This window comes from Herpailurus yagouaroundi, unplaced genomic scaffold (genome assembly GCF_014898765.1).
Source record: "Herpailurus yagouaroundi ecotype Mexico unplaced genomic scaffold, PumYag 205, whole genome shotgun sequence".
NCBI lineage: Eukaryota > Metazoa > Chordata > Mammalia > Carnivora > Felidae > Herpailurus > Herpailurus yagouaroundi.
Window position 1 is genome coordinate 1,750,984 of NW_024412436.1, and position 13,586 is coordinate 1,764,569.

At 46.5% G+C, this 13,586-nt stretch overlaps 1 protein-coding gene across 2 annotated transcripts; it reads left to right on the forward strand.

Annotated features, from left to right (window-relative positions):
* Positions 1 to 6,231: 6,231 nt before the first annotated feature.
* Positions 6,232 to 13,212, forward strand: METTL13 (methyltransferase 13, eEF1A N-terminus and K55). 2 transcript variants are annotated; one of them, XM_040451700.1, is made up of 4 exons: positions 6,232 to 6,673; positions 8,015 to 8,774; positions 10,093 to 10,292; positions 13,076 to 13,212. In XM_040451700.1, exons 1-4 carry the CDS (start codon positions 6,521 to 6,523, stop codon positions 13,100 to 13,102), a joined length of 1,140 nt encoding a protein of 379 aa, XP_040307634.1. In that variant the 5' UTR covers positions 6,232 to 6,520; the 3' UTR covers positions 13,103 to 13,212. The 2 variants fall into 2 exon arrangements, with proteins under 2 accessions (XP_040307634.1, XP_040307633.1); XM_040451699.1 differs by lacking the exon at positions 13,076 to 13,212 and having other exon boundaries at positions 10,093 to 10,501.
* The last annotated feature ends 374 nt before the right edge of the window (positions 13,213 to 13,586 follow it).

Sequence of the window (13,586 nt, forward strand, 5' to 3'; positions counted from 1 at the left end):
TGCCAATTTGAAACACGGGCTCTTGGTGGAGGGATTTTTCTGGGAGGAGGTGGGCTCACTGCCCTCGCAAGTCTCTACTCCTGGCTGAATGTTTTGTGCTTGTTGTTATTTTGGTTTTTGTTAGCAGCCATCCTAATGGGCTATGGTAATATCTCATTGTAATGTTGAGTTGCATTTCTCTAGTGATCTGTGATGATGAGCATCTTCTCATATGCTTGTTGGCCTTTTGTGTATCTTGTTTGGAGATATGTCTATTCTAGTCCTTTGTCCATGCTTATTTGGGTTTTTGTGGTTGTCATTACGTTGTAGTTCTTTGCATATTCTGGATAGTAACCCCTTATCAGACACATAATTTGCAAATATTTGTCCCACCCAAAGGGTGTCTTTTCACCCTGCTTATGGTTTCCTTTGATGTGCCAAAGTTTGAATAAATCCACTTATGTATATTTCCTTTAGTTGCAGTGGTTTTGGTGTCATATGCAGGAAGTCAGTGACAAATCCAAAGTCATGAAGATTCCCCCTGTGTTTTCGTTCAGTTTGATAATATACGTCTTACGCTTAGGTCTTTAATGCATTTACAGTTAATTTTTGTATATGGTGAAGGATCCAGTTTCATTCTCTTGCATTGTAGATATCCATTTTTCCCAGCTCCAGGAGTCTGGCATTTTTGAGGATGAGGGAGGAAGCCAGTGTGCCTGGGATTTGGCAAAAGGGGTGAGTGGTGGAAGGGGAGATTGGAGATGCAGGCAAAGCCAGGATCATAAAAAATCTCTGTAACACCTGCAGGGAGTCTCCATTTCATACTTGGGGAAGCCACTGGAGAGTGATATAAACAGAATCACATGTTTGAATGATCACTGTTTTCCTCAAAAAGTTAAACATAGAGTGGTTATACGACTGAGCAATTCCACTGCTAGGCAGATATCCTGGATAACTGAAAATAGGCACATTCATACAAAAACTTGTACATAAGTATTGATGGCAGTACTACAATGCAAAATGGGTCAACAACCCAAATGGCCATATTTTGATGAATAGATACATCACATATTGTTCATCCAGAAATGAAATATGTATTGTTCAGTGAAGAAGTGGAATGAGCTACTGTTCCATGCTCCAACATATAGGAACCTTGAAAACAGATGTTAATTGAAAGAAGCCAGCCACAAAAGACCACATACTATATGACTCCTTTTTATGAAATCTCCAGAATAGGCAAATCTATGGAGACAGAAAGTAGATCCATGGTTGAGAGAGGGCTCAGGGAGAGGAAAATACAACTAACTGCTAATAGGGAGGGTTTTTTTTTTCAGGATGACGGAGACGTTCTGGAATTAGGTAGTGGTGATGATTGTACAGCATTGTGAATATGCTGGAAACCACTGAACTGCACATTTTTAAATGGTGAATTTTGTTATGTGAGGTATATTTTAATGGGAAAAGATGCCATTAGATATATAGTTGAAAATTCACGGTGGGCGTTGAGTAGCAAATGGATTGTGTTGGGCAGGAACAGTGGAGGCCGTTAGGCAAAGGACCTGAAGGCAGGAAGTCTGACCAAATTCACACACTGAGAACCGGTTAGATGTTTGATTCCAAATCCCATGTTCTTACCTCTATGCTGTATAGGTTGACATAAGGAAAGGGCCTTGAATTAAGCCACTTAGGTGCCCTTTCATGCCATCTATCTCCAGAACTACTCTCACCATGTTTCCTGAGGCCATTTCTCTGTTGAGCCTTCAAGCACTAGAGCTGCTGTTTGGATGTAATTGTGACAGACTGAGGAAATCTCCTTTCCTTCTTCAAATCAGAGCGATCAGCATGAAGATCTACTGATCAGAGATGAGATAGATCAGGGGCAGTAAAGAGTTCTGGCAGCATAAGCTGGGATTCCTCTTAGGAGAAGAACTTTCTTGCACCCTCATGGCAAGAAAAGTGTTTCAGTTTTACAGAAGGATTATAGAGGACTTCTTTCTTGGAATATTGGGAATTTTGTTCTCCTGGATTTGTTCAAGGATCTTGACCTGAATGTTTAAAAAAAAAATATCTAGGGTGGGATACTTAAGGGATTTTTATTCATAAAGTGCTTTTAATGTCCTTTTCTTTGGTGGGAGCAAAATATTTTGTTACGGGCGGAGGACAGAGAATATCCAATAAAAATGGGATACATGAGAATCTCATGGTAGATGTGCTGAGTGCTAGAGTGTGGAAAAAACAACTTGGTTTCCAAGGTTGGTTTTTTTTTTCCCCCCTGCAAGGGAACTCAAGTTTAGAATAGAATAGAATAATGGAGAAAACATTGTAATAGTGTGCCCTTGTAATCTTTCCCAGTATCCAGGCTGCAAAAAAACAAAGATGAGGACCAGAAAGAGGCCTGGTCAGCCTCCTCACATAGAGGTCCCATGCACCAGGCACAGGCCATCATCCTTAACAGCATGTCCTCACCTTTTCTAGTTTTCAAAATGTTATTGCCCACTGGCCCCAAAGGCAAACAACTTGCATTATATGCTATGCCCCTTCCTTTCCCCCACCAAAGTCGATATGCAGTCCATCCATGTCAGTAAACTAGTGCCCCTACAGGTGTCCACAGTGACAGAAGAAACTATTGAACAAGGAGAAACCTGGGAATTGAATATAATACTCAGAGCCAGGCATGGCTGAATTCACTCCATCATACTTAACTTTTAAATTTCTTTTTAATCAATTAGAGTTTTGTCTCAATTATGGGTGTGTGTGTGTGTGTGTGTGTGTGTGTGTGTGTCCATCTCATGAATTCAAGTACTGTATGAGGAAATTCTTGGCAAGTCCCAAGTGCTACGCAAACTAACAAATTCTATTATGATTATCCCAATCTTACAAATCCAATGTCAGCTTGAGAATTACTTCTCAGGTAAATAATACCTTTAAGAAAGTCATGCTTGCCTTCCATTATTCTAAGACATAGGAAACCATTCAATTTTTATTTTCTCAAATGTGAAAAACAAACTCATTTGCAAAGACTTCCAGTGTGAAATTGTTTCCAGGATTATATGTGTCACTTCCTAGACACCAAGGAGAGATTCCCTTTAAATAGTTTTACGCCCTACTCATGAAGTATTTTCATTACTTGGACCACTAAGTCCAACTGGATACCTCTGCCAGAATTTGAGAAGGGTATGTATGAGCCCTGGGATAGGCGTGCAGGGTGGGGATACTGGCTTCTACCCAGTCATGGCTAGCACGATGACCTCTAAATTCCTCTCAAGCAACAGTTCTCCACATGACCTCCTTGCTCCTTCCCTGTTCCTTTGTATAGGCAATTTCCCCAGTCACCCAGAGGCCAATGTGGAAGCCATTTTCAGTCCTCAGGTCTTATACCCCCTCTATAGGATCAGACATCAAATGCTTCAGTCATTCCCGAGAACATCTTTTGTATTAGTTCTTTCTAACTGTCATGACCCTAGTTCTCCGCTGGCATCTTCTGGCCTGACAGCTTTAATCTAAATGCTCAAAGTGGAAGACTTCTCAAAACCTGCTGCTCACCTCAGTTCCCAGTTTTGTCTTCTGCTGCATCCACACACTGTAACCTTCTGCCCAACCACACATGTCCTCCCATGGGTGTGCTCTGTACTACTTTCCTGTTATGACTGTACAAGTTACCAAAACTTAGGAACCTAAATGGTACAAATTGATTATCTCCCAGTTCTAGAGGTCAGAAGCCTGATGGGGTCTTACCGGACTAAAATCAAGGTGTCTCCAGGGCTGAGTTCCTTCTGGAGGCTCTAAGGGAGAATTGCCTTGACTTTTCCGGCTCCCATAGGCTGGAAGGCCCTCTCTTTGTCTCACAACCCCTCCCCCATCTCAAAGCCAGCAATGCTGCACCAATCCTTCTCATGCCTGGTCTCGCTTTTCCATGTTCAGGGACTCTTGTGATTCCATTGGGCACACCTGGATAATTCAGACTGGTCTCACTATTTTTTTTTAAGTTTATTTTTTTGTTTTGAGAGAGAGAGAGCGTGCGCACATGTGGCAGAGAGAGGTAGGGACAGAGAGAATCTCAAGAAAGCTCTGCACCATCAGTACCACCAGCATGGAGCCTGATGCTGGGCTCAAACCCACAAACTGTGAGATCACGACCTGAGCTGAAATAAAGAGTAGGAAGCTTAGCCGACTGAGCCACCCAGGTGTCCCTATTTTAATGTCAGATGACAAGTAACATTTTTTTTTAATGTTTATTTATTTTTGAGACAGAGAGAGACAGAGCATGACTGGGGGAGGGGCAGAGAGAGAGGGAGACACAGAATCCGAAGCAGGCTCCAGGCTCTGAGCCATCAGCCCAGAGCCTGACGCGGGGCTCGAACTCACGAACCGTGAGATCGTGACCTGAGCTGAAGTCGGACGCTCAACCGACTGAGCCACCCAGGCGCCCCAGATGACAAGTAACCTTAATTCCCCTTTCCATGTAGACTAACTTATTCACAAGTTCTGGGAATTGGACATAGATGTCTTCCGGGGAATGTTATTCTGCCTCCCACATGCTCTATCCCATCCTGTCCCCCACATTATCAGAACTGCTTTTAATTATCTATGCCTCATTTCCCAATTTTTCCAGCAACAATCAATTGAAGATGGTATCAAAAAAACCTCATGTTTAAGTGAAATAAGACTACAAACTGCACCAACATCATTAAAATGCAAATCCTTAGACCTCATTAGACCTGATGAATCAGAAACTGTGGGGTTGAGGCTCAGCAATCTGATTTAATGTCCTCCAGGTGATTCTGAGGCATGGCAAAGTTTGAGAACTACCCCTACCAAAGTTTAAGCCCACTTTAACAAATTAACAGTCTGCTTGTCTGCGGTGTCAAATGCGGTATCTCTTGGCCTCCAAATACGGGCCATGTTCAGGTGGAAGCCAGTGGCTTGGGAGGTGAATGAATTCACCTGAGCCAAACTAAGGAGATACGAGTTTATGGAATACACCGCAGGGGGGCGTCGCAGGACAGTAGCGAAGAAGCAATTTGCAAGGAGGCATTGGTAGGAAGCTGCTTTTAAGGAGGGAAAGTGAGGAGGTATGATGACATATGGAATTTTCCCTTCTTTGGTAAGTGTGCCTAGTTGTAAGTAACCCATTGGTCAGTTAAAGCCTATGGATATTTCGGGGTGGGTTGCCTCATGGGCCGGTTTGTATTCAGCCAGGTGGTCACTATGGCCTTTTCTGCATTCCATTGCTCAAGTCTGTTTGCCTAAAAGCGACCTCTACATTGGCCACCTATGCTAGTAAGGTCTAGAATAGCCCGGGCTATAGATGCTCATTCCAAGCCTATCTCCCTTGCTCAGTCTGTTTCCCCCGCAATTTACAGCGTTGTTAAAAGCTCAGCGATGCACACATTTGGCACCAGTGCCCTTACAGGAACACCCTTAGGACATTAGGATAAGATGAGCATCTGAAAGTAAAGTTTATTCATTAAACACACTAAGTAGGCGGTAGCACCTACTGATGACATCAGAACGACAGCCTAAGAAGGCTGTTTCTCAAAAGGAGGGTTACATTTTGCATACCGTGCTTTCGGGGGAGTACAGGGTGAGCCGGCACCTCTCAATACATACTTGTTACTCTTCTGAATTTTCAGGTCATTACATTAGTAGTGGGATCGTGCATTTTGGTGCAGAAAAAGTACCGCCAAGTGCCAATTTTCTCCAAATTAAACCTCAATGACACAAGTAAAGTGGTTAAACTAAGGGAGAGCGGGGCGGGAGATGCAGCAGGTAACCTGGATGGGACTACTTTCTTTTGCCAAGGTCGGGCTGCACTCTTTCCTTCCCTCATTCCCTCTAAGCTCCTGGGGCCTCCTCTTTGGGTTTTCTTTTTCCGGGGCCTCCTCGGTCAGGCGGCTCGGCCCTTCAACATCAGAAGTGGCCACCGGGCCGGCTCGGAGAGAAGGCGAACACACAGCCCGGGACGCGCGCGCTCTCAGAGGCGGCGGAGAAGCCGGGACCCAGGAAGGCTGCCCCCACGCGGCTCTCGGACGCAAACTCGCCGCCGAGGCCCCGACACCGCCTCCACCCGGACTCACACCCGCGGCCACGCCCCCTGCTGCCGCGCGTAGATAAACGCTGGGCGACTGCGGCGCTGCCGCAGGCGTGCGGCGTGCAACTCGCAGCCAATGAGGTGCCAGGAACCAAAAGCAGTGACCAATGAGACGCTGGGAGGGCCCGGTGGCCGACCAATCGCGACGCTGCGCACCCGGATGTGCTTGCCAGTTCTGAAGCCCATCTGTGGGCAAGTGTGAGGGGCTCCGCACGTGGGGTTGGGGCTGGCAGCCGGCAGGAGGGCTGAGCGTGGGTTTGGTTCAGTGTGTCGTGCGTGCGGGTGGTGTGTAAGCGTCGTCTCCTTGGGGTTTGAGCGGGGGAGAAATCAATGTGGTCATTAGTCGTGGAAAGAATTCCACCGAGGGTGCCGGGACCAGCGTGCGTGGAAGCCCATCCGATGGTACCTCACAGGGACTAGGAGAGACGAGCCTGGTCGGACAGTGAGAATATGAACCTCTTACCTAAGAGCTCCAAGGAGTTTGGCTCCGTGGACTATTGGGAGAAGTTCTTCCAGCAGCGAGGAAAGAAAGCTTTCGAGTGGTACGGAACCTACCTGGAACTGTGCGGCGTGCTGCACAAATACATCAAACCCAGGGAGAAGGTACGCGCGGCCTGGCGGTCCTGAGTGTGTGCTCGGGAACGTGGCAGATGATAACTTTACTCCTGGTGGCTAGAGACAGGCGTGAGGGCCCTAATTGGGCCCATGTTTTGAGGCTTCTCCGCGTCATTCCGGCCCAAAGTAGGCAATTTAAAAATGTTCTTGTAAAGGCTTTCGGATAACAGACATGCAGCGCCCAGCTCACCGCTGAACTAATAGCCTCATTGGGACAGTGACTTCGTTAGTTGGGCAACCTAGGTATGGCCTCCTAGAGAGACCCTGTGCTTTTCTGTCACCGTCCATCCGTGTAGAGCAGACAGTACTTGTGGCTTTACTGGCACAGGAATCTGTTAGCCAAATCGTTGTTGTGGGCACACTGAATTTCAGGCACTGTGCTCAGCCCATAAGCAACAAGAGCAGCAAGGCGTAAACCTTGGGCACGTTCCGGAAGTGACAAGTGGTAAATGCAGCAACGGGGTGGATAGAGATGGAATTGTACTGGAGGTAGGAAAAAAGGAAGGGAGCAAACTAACCTTCGTGGAGGATGTGCCAGACATGCTGGGTGCTGCGTGTGTGTGTGTGTGTGTGTGTGTGTGTGTGTCTGTGTGTGTGTGTCTGTGTGTCTGTCTGTCTGTCTGTTCAGGAGTTGAATTCTCATAATAAACTCTTGTCAGGTTCATTCATGTAGGATATGGAAACTGAGGCTCTGAGATCCAGTTTCTTGCCCAAGGTCATACATGTAGTATGTGGTCACATGGGAGTTTAAACTCAGGCCCATCTAGTCCCAGCGTATGCACTTCTCACCAAACTTTTCCAGAGATGGTGACATTGGGATGGAGCTTTGAAGGATGAGTGGGTGATTGCTCCATAGAGAGGGAGGCAACGACCTGTCTTTTAAGCTTGGCTTTGGAAAATAGCGGAATACCTTAGGTGGACCTGAAGGCATGAGTGGAATAGGATTTTGCCACAACTAGGTTTTCAATAGTAAAACAGGAGATTTGAACTCTACTATATTTTGATTGTGTGACTTCCTATCAGTTCTTGAGTAATAAATGCTTTCTTCAGAGAAAAGAACAAGCAGGATTTGTTTGTTTTTGCAGTATGGAAAGTCTATACATAACTTGCATTGTTGTGGCTGAATGTGGTTTTCACTTGTGAGTTTCTCTAACCATTAGTGTTTCAACATAGAGCCTAGAATAACCTCTGTAACGGTGCTCCGTCCTGTGCATAGCATCTACACCTTCTGAAAACTTGCACCAGCCAAGGCGAGACTTGATCCCGGGAAGTACGTGCAGGTCATTCCGTTGCCTCGATCACTTTCGTCTTGTTGGCTTTTTCCCTCAGGTGCTGGTGATTGGGTGTGGTAACTCAGAGCTAAGCGAACAGCTGTATGATGTGGGCTATCAGGATATAGTGAACATTGACATCAGTGAGGTGGTCATCAAGCAGATGAAGGAACGCAATGCCAGCCGCCGGCCCCAGATGAGCTTCTTGAAGATGGACATGACCCAGATGGAGTTTGCCGACGCTTCGTTCCAGGTGGTGTTGGACAAGGGCACCCTGGACGCTGTGCTGACAGATGAGGAGGAGAAGACCCTGCAACAAGTGGACAGGATGCTGGCTGAGGTTGGCCGTGTCCTGCAGGTGGGCGGTCGCTACCTCTGCATCTCCCTGGCTCAGGCTCACGTCCTGAAGAAAGCAGTGGGTCACTTCTCTCGGGAGGGGTGGATGGTGAGGGTGCACCAGGTGGCCAGCAGCCAGGACCAGGTGTTGGAAGCAGAGCCTCGGTTCTCCTTGCCTGTGTTTGCCTTCATCATGACCAAGTTCAGGCCGGGCCCTGGCTCTGCCCTTCAGATCTTTGAGCTCTGTGCTCAGGAGCAGGGCAAGCCTGTGCGGCTGGAGAGTGCCGAGCGGCTGGCCGAGGCGGTGCGGGAGCGGCAGCAGTATGCCTGGCTGTGCGGCCAGCTGTACCGCAAGGCCGGGCTGGGGAGTGTCTCTCTGGACTTGTGCGATGGGGACACAGGGGAGCCACGCTACACCCTCCACGTGGTGGACAGCCCCGCTGTGAAACCATCGCGGGACAATCATTTTGCCATTTTCATCAGTGAGTTGGGATTGCGCCCTCTCTTCCCTGGAGGGGCTGGCTCTGAGGGTCTGGGGCTTTGGTGGTGGGTATGGCTTGGCTGGTTTTATCTTGCCGGGGGTGGCACTTTAAGAAGTGAGACCAGCCAGGGCATGAGGGAGGGGGCACAGCAGCTATCCGGCTACCTGCTTAGATTTGGGGCTTATTTCTTCACATCTCCCTTTGGAAAGGCCTGATGACGTGTGAGAATGGATTTGGTAGGATTTGGTAGGGAGGACAGAGAGTGACACAGATAAGTATAGGTACGTCTCATATTGTAGAGATAGGAGTTACTTTGTCACATGGAGTCATGGGAGTGACAGAGTCCCAGCTCTGGAGCCTGTGAGCTGCGTGACCTGGGGACGTTTCTGTGCTTCTCTGTTGAATATAGGGAGAGTAGTAGCTAAAGAAGTGACTGTTTGGGTTTCAGTTCTGGCTCGGTCACTTCCTGGTGGTATGACTTTGGACATTGCTTTCTATGCCTCAGTTTCCTCATCTCTAAAGTAAGATCAACTGTGTTATGTAGTTTTGAGAAGTGTAAACTCTCTCAGAATGGTGCCTTACACATGGTAAGTGCTTTATAAACATCAGTGTCATTATTGAAGGGTGTTAAGTGATATCAGATTGGCTCAGTAATGATCAGAAGAGAGAATGAGGAAATGCCTTCAGAAGTAGGAAATTGTGGACAAAATGCAAGATTTTGAAGTCATCATGCTGGTAATTTGCTGACAACTGAGCCATTTTCCCAAGTATTCCATAATTCTACCTGTCCACCAATGAAAACAAATAATAGTACAGCGGATACAGCCATGGAGGGTCGGGCTGGACTGCCTGGGTTTGAATCCCAGCTTCCCCATTTAGTAGCTGTGTGAACTTGTGCAAATAGCTTAACTTGTGTGTCTCAATTTCCTTGAAGTCGTAATATTACTAGGAGTAATAATACTACCTGTATCTTAGACTGTTGTGAGTAATGAATTAGTTTCTGTTTGTAAATTTCTTGAAATAATGTCTGGCATGTAACAAGTGTTAGTATCATTGCTATTTTGTTTTTGTTTTTGTTTTTTTTGCACTAGGTACCTGCCTCTCTCCCCTTATATACATGTATTGTGGGACCTACCATGTGTCTGATGGCTTCTTTGCTCTGGGCATTGTGCACTAGGGAATTGATAGCCCTCACTGGGTCACAGTTGGAAGGGTTGCTTGTCCTTTGCAGGGCCTGACTCTCTGTCCTGTAGTTCCTATTGGCTGGGGCTTGAACAACTCTTCCCGGGACTTCGTGTCACCAGGTGCCTCTTTCCAGTCCCCCAGGGTCGCGAGACCGAGTGGCTCTTTGGCATGGAGGAGGGTCGGAAGCAGCTGGCAGCCAGCGCAGGCTTCAGGAGGCTGATCACCGTGGCCCTTCACCGAGGTCAGCAGTACGAAGGCATGGACAGCATCCAGGCCGAGCTGTCAGCCAGAGTCCTGGAGCTGGCCCCTGCCGGGATGCCCACCCAGCAGCAGGTAAACAGAGCTTCGGCAGCAGCATACACGGATCTCTAGACAAGTCGTATTAGCAGCCAGGAAGGCGGAGGGTGTCTTGGAAGGAGCTAGGACCAGTGTCTGTGCCCCTGTCTATTCCTGGAGGGCATGTCAACAGCTGCGAGCTAAGTGGGCAGAGCTTATGTTCTCTTGCCCCGGGCAGTGAGAGGAAGGTGAGCGGTGGCTTTTCTTGAGACCATTAAGACCCAGGGTAGCATCTGTGTGTGTGGGGCCTCGAGACTCCTCATAGATGGCACGGAGGAAATGCTGTCCACCTTGCAGGCTCCAGCTCTTTCTACTGTGGATTGTACAGACTGTGTTTCTCTTTTCCCTCTTTGTGTAGGCCTTGACCACTCCTTGACCATTTTGCTTTTTAGAATCATCGAGTGTAGAATGGAAAAGAGCCAAAACAGCTCAGGTTCTTTTTTAGGACATTACCTTTGCTGGCCTGGTATTTTACTGGTAAGGAAACTGAAAGTTTTTGCCAAAAGAGTGATGTGTTGTCCATTGACACTGTCTGTCTTGTTCCATCCTGCCCAGAAGGGTAGTTGACAGGTGACTTTTTTGTAGGCACTTTATAGTAAGGAATTTATCCTTCCTGATAGGAAAGCCAAGGTGCCTGGAGGCTCTTTGCAGTAGTGACATATCTGAAAAGATGAACCTAGACCCCTGGTTCTCGCCTGTGCTTCTGCTCACTAGGCTGACTTGTGTTTGCAGATGAATGTGTGTTTGATTCTTCCTGGCAGACTTTGCTGAGACTTTGCTGTTGGTCCATCAGAGATGCAGATCCTGTAGGGAATTTCATTTGTGACCTTCTCTCCAGGACCTGCATCTCTGCGATATAAGGGGTCCCTGGTGATTGGTAAATACTCTTGAAAGTCTTTACAAAGAAATGGATGTGAGGGATGCCTGGCTGGCTCAGTGGAATGTGCGGCTCATGATACCAGGTTTGTGGTTGAAGCCCTACTTTGGGTGTAGGGATTAGTTAAAAATAAAGTCTTTAAAAAAAAGAAATAGATGTGAAGATTGGGAAGGGAAATGGAAAAGTCTATGGGGAAAATGTATTTTTCTCCTAATTTTTTCTCCTGTTTAGAAAAATGAGAAAAAAGATGAGAATAATTGCGGGGAGAAATCTGTCCACACTTGGAATGGTTGCTTTCCCTCTGGATATGTTATTTTTTTCCCTGTTCTGATTCCTTCTTCATAGTTATAGTCCCCTCCTGCGTATTACCTCTAGCTTTTAAGGAAAGTCCTTTTAGGAATTGAGAAATTCATGTTTTTCTTAGGGAGAACCAGTTGCATTTCACTAATGGTTTGGGGGATCTTTATATGTTCACCTCATTTTCAGAAAAAGTGAATTAAACGTTTTGTGATCTATGGAACAGCCCCAGGAGGTTCTTTAATAGAATGGCAAATCTTTGACGTTTTTGCTGGCCAGAACCCTGGTATCGGGACCCTCAGTTAGAAAAGGATTATAGTTTCTCATATGCCACTGCCTCCGACAGTAGGGACGTGTAAGATTACAGACGTCATCAGCGTCAACTGTCTTGTGGTCTGAGAACAGTGAGTACAGACCAGCAAAGGCACATACATTCTTACCTTTCTTCTTTCCAACCATCTTCTAAGTTCATAAGTGTCCAGTTACTTTCCCCTCGAATTGTAATCTGGAAAAGGCTGCATGTGTTGATGTCTAAATTTTTTTTGTTCGTTTATTTAAAAAGGCGATGAGATATATTCCATGAGATAGGTGAAGTACACGGATTTTAAGTATTTCAGTTTGGTGAGTGTTTGCATATGTATCTACTCCTGGAACCAGGTAGAACACTTAAGAATCATGACTCCAGAAATACCTTTGCACTAGGAGAATTTATGGCTTTCGGTAATGCATTATTTGAGCACCCGATGCAATTCTTTCTTGAATTTTTACTTAAACAACAACAAAAAAACCCTTACTGTGGGTAGTATAATGATAGCTGTACTACTAGTAACAGGTTTGGATCTGACCACAGTAGCAAAAATGTTCATGTTCCTGTCTAGATTGTCACTGTCTTCACCCGGAGTCCTGAGTATATCTTATTGAAACACCCTGTACTTTTGGCCTGTCTTGGTGTTGATGTGTGTCCCTAGAGTGTAAGTTCTTATGTTTAATCCTCAGACGTTAATCTATGTTTAACGTCTCCTTTTAGTGATTCTTTCTTGTTTCTTGCCTACTTCTATCCCCCTGTGTTTTCTGTGGTTTCTCTGTACTTAGGACTAGGATGTGGGCCTTTGTTTTCCTGTGATTTCTGGAACTTGGATTTATTGCCCTCACTTGGTTGATGTGTCTGAGAGAGCAATTATGGCCTTTGAGTTGAAAGCTGGGCAGTGAGCATTGCATCTACACTGCCTTGTGATCATGAGCAAGATGTTGGCTGTTGTCCCTCTCAATTCCTAGGGGGGAATCTAATAATGCTCATGGTGGGGACTCTTGGTATGATGTCAGCTGAGTGCCTTGGGACTTTAAGGGTCCCCAAAGAACCATGTACTGGTTCCTCTTCTGGATCTAGTAAAGGAAGGATTGTGAGGCCAGGGTTGAATTTTCAGATGTAGATGTCAGATTGGCTCCTGCATTTTTGGGATGAGACGGAGAAGCTAGGCCTTTAAATCTTGTATCCTCTGGGCAGAGCCAGTGATCCGACTCCCCCTTACCTCTTTACTCTCCCCGAGGCTGGTACAAAACTGTTCATGAGAAGATAGTAAAATGATGCTTTCTTCCTTTATTGCAGAGACCCCACTGGCATTGTTGGTGGTAGGCCTGGGCGGGGGCAGCCTCCCCCTGTTTGTCCACGATCATTTCCCGAAGTCCTGCATTGATGCTGTGGAGATCAACCCCTCCATGTTGGAAGTGGCCACCCAATGGTTTGGCTTCTCCCAGAGCGACCGGATGAAGGTCCACATTGCAGATGGCCTGGACTATATTACCAGCCTGGCAGGAAGAGAAGGTACTGCAATTGGAGAATTCGGAGGGATGTTGAGGGAAGAGTAATCCAAGCTTGGCAGACCTGCAAGGGCTTCTAGAATTCCTCTGTGAGAGAGCAGCGTTAGGATCGTCCCAGTCTTTCACCTGTTCATTTCTTCATTCATTGGTTGACATATTGATTCAGTAAATATAGAGTGCTAGCCATATGCTCAATACTGTGCTAGGAGAACTCACTTCTGGGGCGCCTGGGTGGCTCAGTTGGTTAAGCGTCTGACTCTTGATTTCGGCTCAGGTCATGATGTCATGGTTGTGAGATC

Coding starts and splice junctions, on each gene's coding strand:
- METTL13 (XM_040451699.1), top strand. CDS start 6,521: ATGAACCTCTTACCTAAGAGCTCCAAGGAGTTTGGCTCCGTGGACTAT. Junction 6,674..8,014: donor ACATCAAACCCAGGGAGAAG/GTACGCGCGGCC, acceptor TTTTTCCCTCAG/GTGCTGGTGATTGGGTGTGG. Junction 8,775..10,092: donor TCATTTTGCCATTTTCATCA/GTGAGTTGGGAT, acceptor GCCTCTTTCCAG/TCCCCCAGGGTCGCGAGACC.